The sequence below is a fragment of the Orycteropus afer genome, unplaced genomic scaffold (assembly GCF_000298275.1).
Source record: "Orycteropus afer afer isolate SDZICR_OR568_19922 unplaced genomic scaffold, OryAfe1.0 scaffold00834, whole genome shotgun sequence".
Taxonomy (NCBI): domain Eukaryota; kingdom Metazoa; phylum Chordata; class Mammalia; order Tubulidentata; family Orycteropodidae; genus Orycteropus; species Orycteropus afer.
Window position 1 is genome coordinate 598,809 of NW_006922421.1, and position 21,896 is coordinate 620,704.

Sequence of the window (21,896 nt, forward strand, 5' to 3'; positions counted from 1 at the left end):
CCTCGGAAGGAAGGTTGGGCAATCCTACTTCCGTAGTGATACTGCCTTGGAAACCCAAGGAGGGGTCGCTATGAGTCGGGTTTGACTCAACGGCAAACAACAACAACAACATACCTTCGTATGGGTTGGAACTGAAGTTTGGACAAAATCTCATCATTCTTTCCAAGGATTCTTCCCGTCATTTGGAAACTTTCCTCACCTGAAAGAATAAAATAAATTTAATTTTTATACTGAATTTTTACCTACCATATTATTATTTTCATTTCCTAGAATTTCCATTGGTCTGGTCCTAGAATGAGAAATAATCTGGATAAACAAAGTGCTTCCCAGTTGGGTTTGGACTAAGTGCTATAGAAGAGGTTTTTACCCTGAAAGTTTATTTTCCTTGCTCAGAGGGGAGAACTATATTCTGACACTCAAAATACAATCAAGCCATTTACTGGCCTTTCAGTTATAACAGCACAGTTATTTCTGGAGACAAATGTTGTTTTGTCTTTTCAGGAAGGCAAACTGACCCGTTTCCTGTCAACAGACACCAGGGGGCGTTGAAAGCAAGGACTGTTTATCCATTAAAGACCATTAGCTGGGCATTCCCACAGCGCTAATGATGCCTACTGGCCATCAACTACTGCATACAGAGTCAGAGTGGGGGTGGGGTTTGAGCTCTAAGGAGCTAATTCAACTGTCTTCTGTTTTCCTTGGCATCAAGCATCTGAAGCTCTTCCTCTCTGTTTCCCTAAGATGCTTTGCAGACCTCCAGTTAGACGGGGCCAGGATCCACTTTCCTTCCCATCCTTGTGCTGCCCTGCTTTCTAGAGAAGGGGCAGGTAGAGCAGCCTGCCCAGTTTCCACTGCCCAGGACCCTCTCTCCTACATTACTTAGGCCCAGGCAGTCTACTGAGCACTAGGAAAGCTCACAGGACAGAGTGACCTTCAGCTAGTACCAAGAGCTCAGAACCCCACCAGCAGAGAGGCCTTTGGGGTTCCCCTTCCTTTGACCCTCTTTTAAAAAGCAAAATACCTAGAAAGCATAAACTAAGCACAATTTTGCACTGGACGGGAACTGAGAGATTTTTAGCATCTGGCCCCCTCCTCTACTTTATGGAAGGGGAGGGGAAGGGAGAGAGGGAAGGGGAGGGGAAGGGAGGACCCTGGGGTGAACTGACTACTCAAGATCATGTAGAAAATATCCATGGACCTGGAGCCTTGTGTGCTTCTCAGGGGCCCCCTGGTGTGGAGGGGGATACCACAGTCCGGGGTGGAAAGCAGAGCAGAGAAGGGCTGAAAGAAGACTAGAAAGCAGAAGCTTTTCGTGTGCTTCAGACATCGGTCAGACTGGCCCTAGTGTTCTGATCCCGCTGCCCTACAACTTCCCCACCCCACCTAACGCTCCTCCATACGCTAGCAAAGGGGCCAATACAGGTCAGGCCCACATAGAAGGTGATCATGGGCAGAGGTTCACTGAAGAGGTGGGTGGCCCAAGACCCAGGTCTGGAGACTTCTAATACATATTATCCTTGGAATTTAATTGTTCACGTAAAAGCTGACAGTTTGCTAAATGTTCCTCACTCTGGTGGGGGCCTGAATCAGGTGAGAGCTGGAAGCCAGGGAGTGTAGAACAGGAGGAAAAGAATAAGTTTAGGACCCTCCCTGGGTCCAGAGTAGTGAGCCACGGCTGTGGACAGTGACATGGCTCGGTGGTGGATAATTCAGGACTTTAGTAACAAAACCAAGAGTTCACTTATATCTTGTCTTGTGCTACAGCCCTGGCTCTGATCCAAAGTTAACTTATTATGAGACTGAAAGCAGCTACTAATATATATAGAACCCAAGGCCTCCCAAGGGCTGGCCATAATGCTGTACCTGCTGCACTGCTGGCTATCGTTAACTCTACTAAGATGCTAAGCAAGCAGAGGAAAATGATGGTGAAACTCCGCCTTCCAGAGCAGGGAAAGACATGGGACCTAGTTCTAGTTTCTATTCTGTCAATAATAAGCTATGTGATTTAAGTAAATCCCTCAGGTCAGTTCAGCAAAAATAAATGAGCAAAGAGCCTGGAATCTAGTGGGAAACAGGAGGTAAAGAAAAGTCACCACTATAATTTATGCTATAAAATACAAGGGGAGGTCTACGTCACATGATAGATGTCATGAAGCTGGTGAGGAGGAAGGGATTCAATCTGTGGGGTAATCACTGAGCCTTGGTTTTCTCATCTGTAAAATCAAAGGTTTTCTCTTAGGACTCTTCCATTTCTAAATATCCACGATCTGACAGAAAGTGAAGGCAAGTGATTCTCAAAGGAATCTGCCTTAAAGGTTTATTACCAGAGCCATGAGGTTGAGCAAGTGCACCTTGTATTCCTCCTGAGGCCTCTTCTATGGGACTTGAGGTCTACAAAAGAATGAAAGAAGATCAAAGAAAGGAGGTTCATTGGAGGCAGACATATCATCAAAAAGTGGAGAAAATTTCTTAGTACTCTTAAACCTTGAAAATCTACACACTGTACCTGCATCTTTTACAAAAAAAAAAAAAGAAGAAATTTTCACCACAAACAATAAGTATTTATTTGTACTACATTCTCCCCATCCCATAAAACAAGCCTTCCTCCCATTTTGAGGACCTTTCCCCTCTTCAAATCATTATCCTCTCCTCGTCCCAAACTTCTACCAAAAATGTTTTGATCAAAGATTCCATAAAAGAATCATGATCAAAAGGGAGGGGGGAGATGCAGAACAGAATTTTAAATTATCATGGAATCCAGACTTTCTGGATCCATTGAGGCTGGATGAAGCCCCAAAACTATTGCCCTGAGATAATCTTTAAATCTTAAAACAAAAATACCCCCTGAAGTTTTCTTAAAACCAAACAACAGTTTAGCTTAACTAATAAAGAATGTCTGCCTTGAGCACTGTGGTCTTTTAAGAACTATCTATATGAGTTCAAACAGCAACTCTTTAAAAGAGTAAATAGGAAACTCAGGGGATAGTGACTTTATGTTAATGAGGGAGGAATAATTTGGAAAGGGAGGGTGAGAATGGTTGCACAACTTGAAGAATGTCATCAATGTCTCTGAATTGTACTTGTAGAAAGTGTTGAGTATGTTCTGCTATGTATATTCTCAACAACAACAATAAACTAAATTTTAAAAATAAGTCTTGGTTCTTGGAGCTTTATCAGAATAGCCAAAAAGGTTGAAAAGATGGCCCAGTCTGCAGAACTAACCTGTGGGGCAGCGGTTCCTTCAGGAGGGGGGCAGTGACTGGAAGGGAGCATGAGGGGGGCTTTGGAGGACTGGGAATGTTGTTTCAAGGAGTCCTGGTGATGCGGTAGTTAAAACACTCAACTGCCAGTGGAAAGAAAGGTCGGCAGCTCAAACCCACCAAACTTTCTCTGTGGAAGAAAGACGTGGCAGTCTCCTTCCATAAAGATGACAGCCTTGGAAATCCTATGGGGCAGTTCTACTCTGTCCTGTAGGGTTGCTGTGAGTCAGAATCGACTTGATAGCAGTAAGAAAGATGTTTCTTGATCTCGGTTTACATGGTTACATGGTTGGGTTCAGTTTTGGGAAACTCCTTGAGCTGTACACTTAAGATCCATTCACTTTTCACTATGTTAAACTTTAATAAAGAAGATTTTCTTAATGGCCTGGGCTGCTCACAGTAAAATAATGTTTAAAGGGTTGTTAATAATGGAAAACTGCTCTGACGGTTTGCAGAAGCACAGGCAAGTGGAAATTATACATTGGGATACATCAGTTTGTTGTTGTTGTTATTTGCCGTCGAATACATCACTAGATTCTTCTTATTCAGCCAAATGCTGCAATTGACATTTACAATCCCCCTTTCCTCCACCACATCTTCCATGTTGGTAAAAGACCTTAACAGGGTGGCAGGTTATAGGGGAGAGGAGGCAATTATATAAGTAAATAGGAAAATCTAATGAGTCTGGTGGAACCGCTGAGACTATCGCCCCCAGCTGCCCTTCAGGTCTGGAATTGAACCCACACCTGTGGTTTCCAGCCAAACAAAAGACAGGCATATGAGTTGAAAATTTACCTCAAGTAGATACACTCCTTGGAGAGAACAATCATGGGAGAAACAAGGGCTGCTTATGCACAGGGAGGCAGCTCAGGGGGCAGGAGTGCATGGAGGGATGGACAGAGGGAAGAAGTAACTATGGAGAGGAAGTGGGAGGGGAGCTATTGCATTGTGGTAAATTGTGGTCAATGTCATGAGACAAAGTGTATGTGAACTGCTATATGGAAAGTGAATTTGCTCTTTAAATTTTCACCCAAATCACAATTTAAAAAATAATAAGAAAGAAAGAAAGAAAAGAAAATCTAATGAATTCTATTTTGCAAATAAAAATACTCTGTGGAAGAAGGTTCTTGCAAAAGTGAGGAGAGATGCTGGAGAAAGGCTGGAGTACTGGACGGTCTCAGATTGGGGGCTGAACCCTTGGTTCCAGTCCCAGTGGCTCTCCCACCACCAAACCTTGGCAACTCTGCATCAACGCCCTATGATGCCAGGTTTTCACCCAGAAGAATACTGTTCACCCACAAGACTACCAGAAACCTTCTCTTCCCCACAGGGAGGATATGTGAATTAAGCAACATGAATAAAAGTTGTTTTTTGTTTTTTAAAAAAGTACAGAGTTCTTACAAATGTAGGACCACAATTTTAGGACAAACTGCACATGACCATTCTTTCTCTCTCTCTTTTTTTTTTTGACCACTCCTTAAAAATCTATTTCTCCGATGGCTCATCAAAACATATGTAAAACCACAGATCCAAACCCATCAAATTGATTCCAACTCATAGTGACCTGTTAGGACAGAATAGAAATGCCCCATAGAGTTTCCAAGGATGTAAATTTTTATGGAAGCAGACTGCCTCATCTTTTTCCTGTGGAGCAGCTGGTGGGTTTGAACTGCCAACCATATGGTTAGTAGTCAAATGGTTTAACCACAATGCCACCACAGCTCCTTGAAACCACGAGTGAACGAACATTATACTTTTGTATGTGCAAACTATTTTTCTCAATAAAAATGATTCAAAAAGGAAAAAGGCAATGGAGAAAGCAGAAAACATACTTTACCCTGAACTGTGATGATTTTACCTCTAGAGCTAAGTTTTCTTGACCAGTTGAGGAGTAAAAACCATCATACTCTGGAGTTAAAAACTCATCTGTTATGTCCTCAGAAGACTCTGATGAACAAGTTGATCGCACACACTGATCCTATTAATAACGTAAGAAATCACTCTTAAGCTGCCATTGGTCATGAACAAGCCCCTTTATAGTTGGACACAGTATTAATAACCACATTATCTAAAATTACCCAGCAATCACTGTGGCACTCTTCCTAGCTAGCTCTCCCTGTTTGCCCATCTAACTCCGCTCATCTTCCTGGAAGCCCATGGGGAGAAAGTGAGACATTCTGAGTCCAGTGTAGGAATAAGTAGGGGTCAGGTGACTTCTCTACTCTAAGAGACTAAGTGAGGAGAAAGGCCACAGTGATGTAAAACATTTGGAAGTGCACAGGGTCATGGCTGCACAGTATGGTTAATGTAATGAATATCACTGAAGTGTGCCCTTAAAAATGGTTAAAATGGCAAAGTTTTAGTTATATATATATTATACACTAAAAAAGATAAAAGCTCTACCCAGTTTAAGCTGGGGACTGAAATGAAACACCTGTCTCTCCAGGGTGTAGACGGAGTCCACATGTCGGCATCATGCTCCCAATCTGGATGCTGAGGAGGCTCAGAATTTGGCAGTCCCTCAAGTAGTCCCCATTTAGAGGCAAATGAAGGAGGATGATTTAGAAATAGTGATGTAATCTCAATAATGAAAAGAAAATTAAAAAGCAGTACTTCTTCCTTCACATCTCTGCTCAACCCTTTCCTTTTCTGGCCTGATCATCACCTAGCCAGATGACTGGCTTCCCTCCTCACCTTCAGCCATCCCTCTACAAAAGTTTTATGACTCAGTTCCTTGGACACTGCTTTTGCCACACATTTGCCCTGCCTGCATAGTTAACAGGCACTACACCCTTTACTTCTCACAATAAACTGAACTTTCTCGGAAAGCCCGGCCTCCCTCTTCGTGTATGCACTTCCCTGACTAGACCTGCTTCTCCAGCCAAGCAAGTAAGTATGCTTCTTGTGGGCATGCTCCCCCTGCCCTCACGTGAGAGGAAGAATAAACTGTCCTCACGGAGGATACTATGTTCTTCAAAAGACCTCTAATTATATCACAATTACATATGTATGTTTTATTCTCAGTAGTAACTGTTTTTATTCTTTAAATGACTATGGCCTGATGTCAATGACAATAAAAAATTTTAGTTCCTTAATCTGGCTGGACTGGGGCCCAACTCCATGCTTCAAGGTTAGTCAATGACAATAAAAAAAACTTTAGTTCCTTTATGTAGCTGGACTGGGGCTGACTCCATGCTTCAAGGGTGTGTTAAACCCCTGAAGCAAGGCGGTAACCTTGGTACAAATGCTAGGGAATGACTGGCCCTCACAAATCATGCTGAGGGGCAGTTGTCAGGCGTGAGCACATCCCTTCACCTGAGTCTTGAGAGCTTCACCTCAACTGGGTCTCAGAGTACGTTTTGACGAAAGCACTGTCATCACAACCCTGGCTTTGCTTTTCCATTCATCCAATATGACCTCAGGCACCTGCTAGGCCATGAGCTTTGGTAACTAATCTCACACTGGGCTTTAAGAGTTGGCCTTACCTACCCTACTAGAAAATAAGCTCAAGGGCAAGAGCTGAATCTGACCCTCGTCTGTGTTCTCCAAGCCCCAACATATAAAACACACTGAGTTGAACTCATGCAAAAGGTATTAGGCACTATATGACTACGAAACCAGAAGAACTAGATGGTGCCTGGCTACCACTGTCAACCACTTGGAAGGGGATCTATGTAGGAGATCCTGGATAAAGTAGGAGAACGATGTGGAACAAAACTCAAAATCATTTGGAAAAAAAAAAAAGGGGGGAGGGGGAGACTAGGTTCGCGGTCTGATAGAGCCTGACGGAACCACTGAGACTATGGCCCCAACTGTCCTTCAGGTCTGGAACTGAACCCACACCTGTGGCTTCCAGCCAAACAAAAGACAGGCATATGAGGTGAATATTTATATGAGGTAGATACACTCCTTGGAGAGAACAACCATGGCAGAATAGAAGGGCTGTGTATAGACAGGGAGACAGCTCAAGGGGCAGGAGTGCATGGAGGGAAGGACACAGGGAAGCGGTAACTATAGGGAAGAAGTGGAAGGGGAATTGCTGATTGTGGTAAACTGTAGTCAATGTTATAAGAAACAGTGTATGTGAACTGCTATATGGAAAATGAATTTGCTCTGTAAACTTTCACCCAAATCACAATTAAAAAAAAAAAAAAAAGGTATTAGGTACTGGAGGAAGATGGCTTTATTCATATCAGAAACAAGAAGGCACATGCTCCACCCAAAAAGAACTACTGTAGATATGATTTAGCGTCATAACGCTAACAACAAGTCAGTTCTACTTTCTCAGGTCCTTGGGGTCAACGGGGCTCTCCAGGACATGTTACTTACGCTGCAAGGTTTCTCGATGGCCACAGATGCATCAGACATTGCTTGAAAGGCCCCACTATGTGTTGGCTGCTCACTCTTTCCAAGGGACAGCTGCCTGGCACCTAACAAGTATAACACAACCAGGGCCAAAGTCACTCGGTGATACTCCCTGGAAGGGGCAAAAGGTGGCATGAGAGAAGAGAAGGGTGTGTATTCTGCTAAGGGTGACCAGGTCCCACATGTTGGTTAGGTCTGGAGAGTGGAGACTTAGTTTGGTCGCTCCCAAAATACAGCCTTTGGTCATCGACTTTTTTTCTACTCATTCAAGAGGGATGTTTGACAAGGAACAGATTCTAAATACCAAAAATACCCAAGGCAACAAATTTTCTGCCTAAGACAAATGATCACATTAGATGTTTCCTCCTTTGGCCCTGAGAGCAGACAAATTACCAGGTGGAAATACACAGCCTACGGTTTTTACCTCTAACTGTATGGTGATGATGATGCATGTCATTTGACTGTGGGCTGGTCTGGCATGGGGTCTCTGGGAGCCAGTGGATGTATGTCCAACTTAAAATGCAATGCAAAGGAGTGGTGCCCTAGGTAAGAAAAGTTCAATTCCTTGCCAGGTTAGACCCAGGACCAGGACCCAGGACTGTATATGGAGATTGTTTCATTTTCTTTCGACAAGTGGGAAAGGGAAGAGGACCAAGAAAAGGAAATATGCCAGAGGTTGACTTATTTTTGAAAGCTGATGACTACACAGAGCTCACCTATCCCGATTCCCACAAGTGAACTTACTGGTGAAGCTCCGAGGCCCCGGCTGCCCCCCAGGCTGGCCAGTGTTGTCCGTTTTGTCACGCTTACTGTTCCTTCCTGGCTTGTCGTTTTCCCCGGGACACTCTAGTGCTTGTTGCCAGTCCACGTTCTCAAGGTCCTGAGCTGGGGGCTGCAGCAAGCTAAGGGGCTGGCTTTCAGCCTCACCCTCTGAAGCCCAGCTACTCTGAGGATGCCACGGAGGTACTGTGAGCTGCCCAGCAGCTGCTTTCTCGGCCATTTCTTTCACTTCCGCTGAGCACAAGAAAAAGCAGCATTTAAAACATCATGGTGTACATTGGGGGGAGGGGGTTCCAATTCCTAAGGAGTGATGTAATACTGTTACAGCTCAGATCATCACAATAACTGCCTTTCTATGGTCACAGCATCCTTCACTGGCCCTGTTTGGCTTGACAGGAGAACTGATGACAGAGCCAGGGAAGGGCAAAATTTCAGTCTGTTTCTTAAACAACAGTCCTTGTTGCTGAATTCCAGACTGGAAGGCAGCAGAAAAGTTAGATGGACCCTCTTGCTATGGAGATTTTACAAGGAAATTACATTTGAAGTCTCCAGTCTGTAGTGACAAGCAGAAAGGATTCTAAGGTTATCTATCCTTTCTAGGCTGTACTGAACTCATATTTTGGGAGGGTATGTGTTTATATGTGTGTTTTCATTCCAAATGTTCTACACTCCTGCTACTGTCACTTAGCACTAGACGCTGCATCCTTTCATACCTGACATGATGAGACTGATACAGAAGGATAATGTCCACAGGATATGCTAAAGTAACACCACATGCTATGTATTATATATTCTTGGTCTACTATACTTGCTATGTAATATACATATATATACACTATAAATAGGAGCTCTGGTAGCTTAGTGCCCAAGGCATTTGACTACTAACCAGAAGGCTGGCGGTTCAAACTCACCAGCCACTCCTCAGAAGGAAGGTTGGGCAATCTACTTCCATAGAGATAGCACCTTGGAAACCCAAGAAGGGGTCACTATGAGTCAGATCTGACTCCATGGCAGTGAGTGTGTTTTTTCGTTGTTGTTGTTGTTTATACTATAAATATTTCCTCTAAAGTCTAGAACAAAAAAAAGCATTTCCCTTCTGTAGTCTATCAGGAGACAGAAGTTAGCAATATACCTTAAATTTAATTTTTTCTAACAAAAATTTATACTTACATTTCCATTTTAAATGTACCTCTTCATCTTCATGGTTTCTTGATTTTGGATTACAGATTTTAGAAGACACAGATTCCATACTGATCCTAAATTGCATAAGTGTTTTGGGTAGAAGTGGGGAGCAGACAGACACAAACACATCAGTATGCTCACATTTCTGATACAGTGCTGGGTCCACAATCCTACCCAGAAGAACTGCCTCCTACTCCCTGAGTCATTCCTGGGTTGCACTGACTTGTGCCCACCACAAGAGGGCCCCAGACACTCCCAACGTTCAGGACGCAAAGCTCCTTCCTTACCTGGTAGAGTCCTGAACACTGCTGGGTGATCTCAGATGTCCCTGCAGGTGGCTTGACACCGTGAAGAGCGCACTGTTTCGCTGGGTGACTTTGGCCGGGACACTGGACTCTCTAGGCTTTCCCTGACTAAGAAATGAAAGGCCTGGGCTTGAAGGTCTCTAAGGTTTACTCAGTTACCAAGTACAGATGCATGATTCTAAAAATGTTCATAGGACATCTTCAGAGGTAGAGGAAACACACATTTAAAACAATTTCACAGGACAGATTCCTGGTCCCTGGGCTGTTACTGTCCCTGAAGGCCATAGAACCCAGGTGATGGTTAAGTAACTGTTTCTGCCCTTCTCTCAGAAATCTCTGGGAGTAGGCCCCCACAAATCAGTGCTAACACAGTAGCTAACATTGTAAAGATGGCCTCCAGGCATTGGTGATTCAAAAGAACACTCGGAGGCCTTTAGCCTAACTTCAATGAGTCAGGGATCTGGCCTCCTCCTAGCTAGCTGTCTGACTCTGACAAGCCTTTACTCTCTGGGTTTTGGTTTCCTCATCTGCAAAATAAAGGCATCTTTTTCTCTCTAAATATTCCATTAAATTTTGTTGTTCTTATTAGATGTTATTGGGTCCATTTTGACTCATACTGATCCCTTATGACAGAGCAGAACTTCTCCAGAGTTTTCTGGGTCATAATCTTCACAGAAGCAGAGTGCCAAGGTCTTTTCTCCTGTGGAGATGCCAGGTGGGTTCTGTCAACCTTTGGGTTAGCAGCCGAGCGCTTAATTGTTGTGCCACCAGAGTTCTTATATATGTATTTGGAAAAAAAAAAAAACCCACTGCCATGGAGTTGGATCTGACTCACAGCGACCCCTCCTTGGGTTTCTGAGGCAGTATCACTAAGGAAGTAGATTGCCCAACCTTTCTTCCCAGGAGTGGCTGGTGGATTTGAACTGCCAGCCTCTGGTTAGCAGTCAAATGCCTTAGGCACTACACTAGCACCTACTAAACCAATTCTTCAAAAATGTATGATCTGTGGCATATATATGTATCAATTACCTAAAATGCCCTACTTCCCAGCCAGGTTGTAAACAGACTGTTGAATCAGAGAGGTCAGATCTGAGGGGCTTCTTTTTTAAAGAGCAATTTGGCAACGTCAATTAAAGAGTCCTGAAATTGTATATACCCTTTGGCCTAGCAATTCTACTTGTGGAAATCTATCCTAAGGATATAATCCAAAATGCAGAAAAAGCTATAGTCACTGCATGCAGCCTTGCTCATAATAGGAAAAAAGAATGAAACAACCTGGTATTCAATAATGGGGAGAATCCAACAGTTTGAAAATACGTTTACAGGGTGTTCTTAATAACATGTAATGATGCTCGTGTTCTAATGAAAACTGAAAAGTCAGATATACAATTGCCTACATGTACATAATTAAACTTTTTATTCTTAAAATGTATACAAAAAGACTAGAAGGATAGATGGCAAAATGTGAAAACTTTTCTTTGGCTTGTGTTTTGTTCTTCTGGGAGTTGAAGGTGAAGCTGGGCAGGGGAGGCCACAACTACAAGTTCTTCTTTGTCATGGAATGGCTACAGTGTCACTTCGTCTGCTTTGATGAATGGCCTGAGTGTCAAACCCTCTGATGCCAGTGAGATGGTTCCTCACTAAGTCCCTTCATAAAAACAAAATACACTAATGGAAAGTGACTGGGCCTTGGCCTTGATGCCACTTTCATATAGTTCCCAGCATGAGGGGAACAGCATACTCATCATCAGTCTCAGGCATCATGAGCAGAAACCAAAGTTATCTTCCCTTTAGAATGGACCTCTAAGCTGTGGATTAATGCTGCCATTTCTCATTTGCTCAGAGAAAAACTAAATTTGCTATACTTAGTTTACCTTAAAAAATAATTTTAAAAATAATAATTCCCTCTATGCAAAATAAAATTGGTTTGACATAAGTTCTGAAAAACCAAGTGTAGATATAGGCTCTCCTTCCAGTGACTGGTGCTGAAACCATTCCACATCACTTCTCTGCCTGAAGTCAGAGGGCACAGGGTAACTGTGAGACTGTTCAGCTCCCCCTCCGGTCCTCCAGTCCTCCAGTCAGTGACACTTACTTTGAGCAGCTCTGGTTTTCAAACTTTGGTTGCTGGAGGCCAGTCAAATGGAATACCTGGCATTTCTAAGGAAAACAATCTGGGCAATTTGGGAAAGGCAAGCTGTTTTGCTTTTGACAGTTGATGTGTTCTGTCTGATCAACCTCACAGCCACTTTATCTTTGATAAGCTTTCAGCACACTGCTCTTCTCTGCTCATTTAACTGAGAGGATCTGCCAAGACCTGTTTCTATATGACTTTTCTTCATTCCTCATGAACCTACTTATCACTAGGACATCATGAAGTGGCTTCAGGGTCACATGGGAGCCCAATGGCCTGGTGACACAAAGAACAATAAAAACATGTAACCTACCTATTGATATCTGGGTTCCTGCTTCTGTCCAAATTGTTCTTGGCTCCTTGAGTAGAGTGAAACTGTTCACCGGTGTTCTGTTTTCCAGAGCCACAGAGAGTTGGCAGCTTAAAAAGCAGTAAACATGTGTCAGTGCTTTGAAGAGAGAGTTCTTCTCCTCACTCCATCCTCACAGCCATTCTTGCTAAACGTGCAGAAATAATCACACTTTTCAAAATGAATCCCCTTGGCATGTTTCCTATGTAGGAATTAATCTCTTAGCTGGAGTCTTTCACCCAGAAATGGTGGTCCCTGGGAACCCAGTCCAGAAACAATGCAAGTGAAGAATGACTTTGTGCAGACAAAATAGACATCAACAATTTAAAAACTTAAGGGCTGAGTTTCTTGCACAATATGTCCAACTTCTAACACTACAGAGCAAATTTTTTAAAATTTTACTACTAAAATGCTTCATAGTAAAATAAATTTTTAGATTAAAAAAAAAAAAATCAATAAACTTTTCCGAGCACTCTTTCCCTATATGATTCTTAAGGCAGCAGAGCTTCATGGCAGGAGTCCTGGACCCTGGGTTCTAGTCTAAGACTTCCTCAGACTAACTTAGGAGAGTCTAGTGTGTCAGTGTCCTCCATCCATAAAATGGGGACAATAATATCTGCACAAATCTACCAGTGGGGATGCTATGAAAATAAATGAAGGCCATCATGATACTTTGAAATAGTTGTTGTTATGTGCCGTCGAGTCGTCTCCGACTCATAGTGACCCCTCCTTGGGTTTCCGAGGCAGTATCTCTATGGAAGTAGATTGCCGAACCTTCCTTCTGAGGAGTGAAATAGTATAAATAGTATAAACTAAAAATATTGAAGGTGATGCTCTTAATCAAAAAAGAGCCTTTTGGGTCTGCTTATTCCAATTGTAACATAATTATGACAAACTCAGTTAATTATATTCCCTAGCCTGCAATAAATTAAGGCAATAAAGGTGGGATTTGGGGAGGTGGCAAGGCATCTAGAAGTGAGAAGAAGCGTAAAAACCATCACAAGTTCCCCAAAGCATGAGTGCAGAGGGCTCCGTGGGGGGCAGATGCCTTGCAGCAGGAGCGGAAGACAGCTCTGTGTCAGGAGAGTCAGAAAAATGTAACTGTCACCAAGGAAAGCTTAGGATATATTTACAATATATTCAACAGAGCTTTTAGAATAAAAGGAAGTTGACAATATGGCTTCATTCAAAATGACTACAATTTTCAGAATTGAGAAGTTAGAGAAATAAATTTCAATTGTCAGAAAAATTCACTTAAGTAGAAATACCATATTCTCTGATGATGTTAGAAAAACAGTAGAGTTTTTAAAGAAAAGATGAATGTTCTATACATAGTCATGTTGTGTTGTTGTTATGTGCCATCAAGTCAGACCCGACCCATAGCAACCCCTCCTTGGGTTTCCGAGGCAGTATCACTACGGAAGTAGATTGCTCCATCTTCCTTCCGAGGAGTAGCTGGTGGGTTTGAACCGCCAGCCCTCTGGTTAGCAGTCCAGTGCCTTAGGCCCTGCTACCAGAGCTCCCATACATAGGCATATGTGCTAGTAAATGGTCTTCAGTGACGGCTGCCATCAGTTCCTACACTCACGGACTACACTTCTGCTCCCTCCACCAAGAGATAGAATCCATTTCGCCTCCCTTTGAATCTGGGCTAGCCTGGGACTTCCTTTGATGGACAGAAAGCAGAAGTGACAATGACCACGGCTGGGACTAGCTTTAAAGAGGCCTGGCAGCTTCTGCTTGTGCTTGAGAAGCCAGCTGCCCTGCTGTGGAGAAGGGTGGGAGAGACTGTTCAGTGAATGATGAGAAGCCAGGTGCAGAGAGTGGCCACACGGATGCACACCGTGGGCACCAATCACATAAACGAAGCCGCCTTGGATGTTCTAGCCCAGCCCAGTTGCCATCTGCACACAACAGCCAATGCCACGTGAGCACTGTCAAATTCCCAACCCACAAAATTGAGAGAAATAAGAAACCATTGTTATTTTAAGCCACTAAGTTTTGGGCTTGTCTGTTACACAGCAATAGATAACCAAAACATAATATATAAGAAAATGGGTAACTTATATTAGTTTATAGTTAATAGTTTTCTCGAAAACACTAATTTTCAATGGAAACAGAAATATTAGGGTCTAAGTAAATTCTTTGTGCCTTTTCTTTATATGAAACAGATGCCAAAGCTTTTTTACATTTTCTAAATGAGGCCTGCAGCCTCACCGGAATTCAGCATGGCGCAGTGACAGAACACTAGACTAGGAGTTAGGAGATCTGCACCTAAACAGCTGTGGACTCAGCGGTGGCAGAGCAAGTGGTAGGGGCAGTGGGAGCTGTCTGATCTGTGCAGGCAATAAAGGAGTGTGTTGTAGGCAGAGAATTTTGAAACAATGATAAACCCCGATAAAAGTTAGTGTGCTTTTTATCACTATGGGTCAGCAATTCAAAACAATGTAGGTGATAAAATCCTTCCAACAGGCAGACCCTTCCTGCTCTACTTCCACTCTTGGTAAAATGCCACTGGACCTTGGGAAGTTTAAGTAACTGAGCTTGAGCTTTACGTGTGTGAGATAATCTATCTGAACTTCTGTGATTCTAAGAACAGCCAGCTCTCTACATGTGAACCTGTCCAAATTCCCTCATTTACACATTTCTTCAGTGACCATTTACAGAGAACCTACCACGTGCCAAGCACTATGCTGAGTGCTGGGGCACCGAATGAGTAAGACTGGGGCTTGCCTTGAGAAACTCACAGACAAACCATTCTCCAGTCTCTCTAAGTCTCAAGCTGCACCTTTCAGGCCAACTCCTGTGACATTTTCTCACCTCCTTTGAGGTGTCTTCTTTGACCACCAGAGTGTCCCCCCATCTCCAGTGTTTGAACTATTCATAGGCAAAGCTTATTGTTCATTCATCATCATATCCAGGGATCTGGATCCAGAGGATATAGTCTCTGGCTCTATAAATGTTTGCTGAATTAATGAATGACTAAATGAATGAAAAGGTAATTTAGGATGGGAATTAATACTTGCCCAAGATAGTTTACATAATAAGTAGAACCTAAAAAAAATTGATTGTTTTTAACCTATAAAAACAGCAATTTCATCCATTTCATCATGATTCTTTACAGAGAACAGTAAGGAGTAAGAGCTGTGTGTTGGGATTGGAATGAGAAGTGGAGAATATCTACATTGAAATTCCATCCTAGAGGAATGGAATTTTTCCCAAAGCCAAGAAAACCCTGCTATGAGTTAGTTGCAACTTTATGCTAGTCCCCTCACACAGGTTAGGGGCAGTGTTAAACCCACATCAGGTCTGGGTTGGGCTGCCCTTGCCTCCCACCTTTTAGGTTTACCTGATGGCTCTTCTCTGACTGATCCCCAGGGCTTTCTTCAGAGACCTGGATGAAAGCCTTCCGGCCATAGTCACTTCCTTTCCTGGCTCTTTTGTCAAAGTGTCCTCCTTGAAAGTCTTGCACTGTCCTTGGAGACCTTGCTAGAGTATGGGAATGACCACTAGTATCCAGCTTCTGGTCCCCTGACAGTGAGATGATAGGAGGGATGTAGGTCAAAGTTGGGGGACCCACAGCTAATGGTACATCAGAAATGTCTGCAAACATTCTTGAAGTCATCCACAAAGACCAGTGCTCTGCCTGCTCTTTCTGCATCATTGCAAGCTCATCGATTTTCTGTTGGGTACTCTTCAGCAAATCATCATTCTGGTACATTAACTTCCGTGCAATCGTCAGGTTCAGCACACACTTACTGAGGTACTCATCAGTCATAGACCTATTGCTCACCATGACCTTGGCTTCTTTGGTAGACTCATGCACGCTGGATGAACTAAGAGAACTATCCTCCGAATCCCAGTCCTCAATGGAGAGCTCTGTTTCAGTTTCCGAAGGGCTCTCATCTTCACTGCAAAGACGGCATGCCTCTCTCTCCATCATGTCCAACTCTTCTTCCATGGACTTCAATTCATCTCCCTGGGGTGGTCTATCCCCCTCAAGAGATGAAACAGATCCTGGGGGATCCTCTTTTTTATCATCTCCCACATCCAAGCAGCTTGAGTAAATTTCATTGATTTCGAAGCTATAGAGGCTCACCTGACCTGTACTTGGGCTCCTGATATCTCCCACCACAGATGACACAGAAGAATCAGAGCCTTGGTTCTGAGTCTCCTTGGCCACCAGACTTGGATCTGGGGCCTGAGCATCTAGTACTGCTTCCTCAGTGGGGGAAAAGTGACCCTTTGGTGAATGAAGCTGACTACCTGTTGAAAAAATCAATAATGAGGTTTTTTTAGAAAGTAACATGCACCTGGTTAGTGCTCACATCCAGCAGCTAAGCAGCCTTGGCTTGTTGCTTCAGTTTCATGAGAAAGCAGAGAGATGCTTTCTCTTTTCCCAATCCCTTCCTAGGTTCAGAATGCTGCCAGATACACTCCCATAAGTGAGAGGGTATTTCTTACTTAGGCAAAAATTCCATTTTTGGAAAAAATTTCAGTGGGGACGAAATCTTGGGGGAATGTGCTAAGCTTGATCTATAAACCCTAAACCAAATCCACTGCCACTGAGTTGATTCCAGCTCATAGAGACCTCCACTGGGTTTCCAAGGCTGTAAATCTCTACAGAAGCAGACTGCCTCATCTTCCTCCCATAGAGCAGCTGGTGGGTTTGAACCATTGACCTTCTGGTTAGCAGCCAAATGCCTTACCCACTATGCCACTAGAGCTCCTTAAACTTCATCTATAGTATGCTCAAAATATGCATAACTGTCCACACATACAAGCTACAGGCCCCTGAACCTTAATGACTACATCCATAGCTTTCTTTATACATACGAGTTGGACTGTTTATGCCAGTTGATGTTATGTTCTTAGTAAGTATCTGATAAAAAGAGCTAAGATTCTACTATATGGAAAATGAATTTGCTTTGTAAACTGTCACCCAAATCACAATTTAAAAAAAAAAAAAAAGCTAAGATTGTGCTCAGGAAGCCATTGCATCGTGGGAAGAATAGTATCTCAAAAAATAACCCTGGGACTGGCCACCCTTCACCCCTGGTTGATGAGTATATGGCTTGCACAGAATAGGATGGAGGAGTCAAACTAATGAGAGCTTCGCCCCCATTGGCCTCCAGCACTGTTGCAAAGAGGCAGAAATGAAATGTCAGCCTAGGTTCAAGCTATCTAACAAGGTCTGCAACCCTGAGCAGCCGCCACTTTTCTGAACCTTAGTTTTCATTTCTGTAATATGAGGCACTGAGCCAGATGATTGCAAGGTCCTTTCCAGCTCTAAATTCAAGGTTTCCAAATATACTAAAAAGTAGTAAGGCTACAGAAAAAAAGACTGGAAGAAAACACCAAACTTTTAATAAATTATTTCTAAGTGTCAGAATTAAAGTGTTAAGTAATTCTCTCAAGTATACTGTTCTAAATTTTCTACTGTGAACAAATACTATTTTCAATTTTTTAAAATATTATTTTTAAGATAAATTCCTGAGAGTAATGATGCTGGGAATAAACTGGTTGTGACTGCTTAGCTCTGTTTAACTTAATGATTTTAAGGATCTTGACTTTCCTCTAAAGTATCATCTTTAACTGGCATAAGTTACATTTACAGTTCAGAAAATCTCATGAGTTATAGCTCATGTGACTCTCAGAACACATATCATGTCAAAATGATGCTTAGCCTGTGGGTTAAGACCATACCGGATCCCTTTAGTTCTTTTATTTCCAAGTCAGGGGGCTCTTTCCCATGCTCTGACGTCAATCCCAGATAGACACTGGCATCAGGATAGGGCTCATATTGCTGTACTCTGGTGTTCTCAGTTGGCTGAGATCTTTGGGCTCCAATAAAATCCTGTAAGACAAATATTGTCAAGTATAGATTTGCAGTCGTCTGAATGTTAATGATGTTTTCAAAAAGAGATCCACCTATCAGATACAGGGTAGACTGGTTACAATTCTAATTAGCTAATTCATTGTTATTAGAAATATTTTTCAAATTCTAATGATAAGTGCCAAACATTGAACCCACAGCATGTCCCTGCACTGTTGAGCCTCCCAGCTCCCCCTCCTCAGTTCCTTGCTGCCCTTATCACAAAGTTAAGCAATGAGGCTTATCTCAGGAACACAGAAAGGAGGTAACAAAATGGGGATGTTCCAGAACTCTTATAGCTGTGACCCTTGGCCTCTAACTCCTGACTCCCTTGAGACAGGTAAGCAGAAATAAACACACAACAACTTCAGGGGTTACCTTTAAGTCATTCTTCAGAATATACAAGATATCTTGAAGGTTCATAGTTCGGTGTCTCTGCTTGACCTGGATGCCTGACTTAACAATATCATAGTAAGGTTTTGGGAGCCTGACATCAGCTTCTAAATTATTTCCCAAGACTATGGCTTCTTTAATAACTGAGCCTTCTAAACCATTCCAGGGTATGTCGTCTATAAGAAAAAAGTCATAGGAAGGAGTAACATTAAGAAATTGAATGAAGTTGAGTAATTTTAATCAAGTCATTCAACCCCTTTAAAGATCAGTTTCTCCTAGCAGAGAAGCTACCTGTTGTTGTTGCTGCTGTTGTTATGTGCTGTTGAGTCGGCTCCGACTCACAGCGACCCCTCCTCGGGTTGCTGAGGCGGTATCACTACGGAAGTAGATTGCCCAACCTTCCTTCCAAGGAGTGGCTGGTGGGTTTGAACTGCCAGCCTTCTGGTTAGCAGTCGAGTGCCTTAGACACTATGCTACCAGAGCTCCCAGAGAAACTACCTAGGGAACTCAATTGCACCTGAGAAGCCACTTTGCCCATTTACCAGTGAGGCCTCTCTGTTCCAGAAATAGGAAATGTCAGCATCACGTACACATGGAATCCCTGCTGACCAATATGATGCATCTGTCACAAGGTGTGGTTTTGTCTCTGGGGTTGTAAAAACTACTAAGGGAAGCTGACTCTCCCTCACACCCTTGGTGAATGTGTCTACTGTGTGTGTGTGCACACACCCACACACCTTCAGCACCGATACCCTTGTCTCTAGATATGTGACTACCTTCTTCCCATGAGGACTTCCATTTCTTCCAGTGACACTGCTTATGCATAAAATGGGTGCTGAATGTGTTTGGTTTCAAAGATTACTCTCAGAGGTCTTTCCCCTTCATTAACAAGTTCTAAAGTGGCACTCAGTTTTTAAAAGTTTGCTTTGGATTAGATGCATTATCACTGATAAGCCAATGGGTGGGTTCTACAGGGTCTTAAGGAACATTAAAAGAAAGAGATTTCTGCAAGATCATTTTATGACATCCACACAACCACTGAGAAGTTTCCATCTCGCATTTTCATAAAACTAAGCTACTCTTGAGGAAAAAAATCCAATCTAAGAATAGGGACTTTGGTCAACCATTAATGCACTCCTTGGCCTACCTGTTAAAATTTCCTGTATGATGATAGAAAAGCTATAAATGTCTGACTTCACCGTGGCAGCCTTCTGTAAGATCACCTCCGGAGCGGCCCAGTTATATAGCTGGGTGGGGAGGGGAACTTGAGGCAGGTCCTTGTACGCACCTCTGTCCTGGCTACAGAAGAAAACACACAGGCAGGGATGATGCTGTAAAACACCACTATGATCACTACACAGTGCACTTGTGAAGCATTTGCTTCTGAAGACTAGCTGGCCAAACACCTTGAGGAATGAGTTGCAGGGCCTGCGTGTTCAGGACCATAGTAACAGGGGACAACAAGCTCCATTAGCATAACATACTACACAAAAACATTGTTCTACATCCCACTTTTAGTGAGTAGTGACTGGGGTCTTGAAAGCTTGCAAGTGGCCACCTAAGATGCAACAACTGGTCTCTCCTTGTCTGGAGCAAAGAAGAGTGAAGAAAATCAAAGGCGTATGGAAACAATTAGTCCAAGGGACTAGTGGACCATGTGAACCACAGCCTACATTGACCCCGAGACCAGAAGAACTAGATAATGCCCACTACCACTGCCAGCCACTCAGAAAGGGATCAAAACTGGAGATCCTGGATAGAGTGGAAGAAAAATTTGGAACAAAATTTAAAGTCATAAAAAAAGACCAAGCTTATTGGTCTGATAAAGACTGGTGAAACCCCCAACACTATGGCCCCTAGTCACCCTTCAGGCTTGGAATCTGAACTCACTTTGGGCTGGTTTAACTTCCAGCCAAAGAGTTGACAGGGTTATGTGGTGAAGAATTACACCAGGTAGGTAAAATCCTTACAACAAACAACCACAGGAGATCAGGAGGGCAGCATTTGCACAGGGAGATAGCTCAGAGGGCAGGAATGCATAGGAAAGAAGGACACATAGGCAACCATAGGGAGGAAGTGGGCAGAGAGCTGTTACATTGTAGGAATTCCAAACAACGTTATAAAACAAAATGTGTATCAACCGTTGAATGGAAAATTAATGTGCTCTGTAAACTTCCACCCAAATCACAATTAAAAAAGAAGGGAAGAAAGAAAAAGAATGGCTGGCAACCTCCTTGAGCTTTTGGATAACTAGCTAGACTCTGAGCTAATCCATGCTACCTCTGGGATGTTCTGACACCTCCAATCCCCTACCATTCCTACCTGATCAGGCCCTGCCCACCCTCCCATCTTATCTAGCCATTCTCTCCTGCTCACCCACTCCACTCAAATCCCAGGGGGCTTCTTTCAATCTCCCTAACATGCCAAGCACATTATCACTTCCAGTGTCTGTACTGGTGACTTCCTCAGCTTAGCATGCCCTGACCACAGATCCTGAAACAGTCTCCTTCTTGTGACTGAGGTATTAGAACAAAAGACATCCCCTCTCAGAGAGGCCTTCCTTGACCATATAATCTGAAGCAGATCTGTTTTACAGGCTTCAGAGCACTTATTTGTATTTATTTATTTATTTTACAGGGAAGACTTTGGAGAGCCACACACATTCAAAGTGATGCAGTTGGCCAGCATCTTTGAATGGGTGCTACCATCTTTGAGCCCCTGCTTTAATGTCATGTAAACTTGCCCTCACTTTGAAACTATTAAACCAAACCCTAATTGTAACAAATTATTCATCACAATCACCTTCACTTGTACATGCAACTTTCAAATCATTGTAAAAGCTATGGGCCTTTTCTTTTTTTTTTTTAATTGTTCTTTAGAGGTGCAAGTTTACAGAGCAAAGTTTGCTTTACATGCAACATTACATGTACATTTAGTTTCACTCCCCATTTACCATCTCCAACCCTAAACCAGTCTCCTTCCCTCTCTGCCCAGTAAACCTGTCTCCTACCCTTGCCCCCGTGCCCTTCATAGTTATGCATTCTTGTGTGCCTGCATTTCCTCCGTGCGAATATTGCCCCTCTGGTGCCCCTTGGTCGATTGCTCCAAAGGATGCATTTCCATAGAGTATGTGGGTGCATCACCCTGAGTTGAGTGGTCTATGTGTACATGTTGTTTACTATTGGGCTGAGAGCCAGCCCCTGGGAGTGAGTTTTATTCCAGGCCCAGAATGTATCTCAGGACGATAGTATTG

The 21,896-nt window shown here is 43.1% G+C and overlaps 1 protein-coding gene across 1 annotated transcript in view; it reads right to left on the reverse strand.

The window, feature by feature from the left end:
• TEX14 (testis expressed 14, intercellular bridge forming factor) overlaps window positions 1–21,896 on the reverse strand; it is a 98,995-nt gene that overhangs the window by 26,081 nt on the left and 51,018 nt on the right. The window contains exons 10-21 of the mRNA XM_042783296.1: window positions 19,791–19,942; window positions 18,629–18,819; window positions 18,082–18,232; window positions 15,848–16,641; window positions 12,340–12,446; window positions 9,875–10,000; window positions 9,576–9,661; window positions 8,370–8,639; window positions 7,590–7,690; window positions 5,119–5,238; window positions 2,325–2,391; window positions 115–199 (exon numbers count right to left, since the gene is read on the reverse strand). Of these exons, the coding sequence (XP_042639230.1) occupies window positions 115–199; window positions 2,325–2,391; window positions 5,119–5,238; window positions 7,590–7,690; window positions 8,370–8,639; window positions 9,576–9,661; window positions 9,875–10,000; window positions 12,340–12,446; window positions 15,848–16,641; window positions 18,082–18,232; window positions 18,629–18,819; window positions 19,791–19,942 (2,250 nt within the window). The remainder of the gene's footprint in view (window positions 1–114; window positions 200–2,324; window positions 2,392–5,118; window positions 5,239–7,589; window positions 7,691–8,369; window positions 8,640–9,575; window positions 9,662–9,874; window positions 10,001–12,339; window positions 12,447–15,847; window positions 16,642–18,081; window positions 18,233–18,628; window positions 18,820–19,790; window positions 19,943–21,896) is intronic.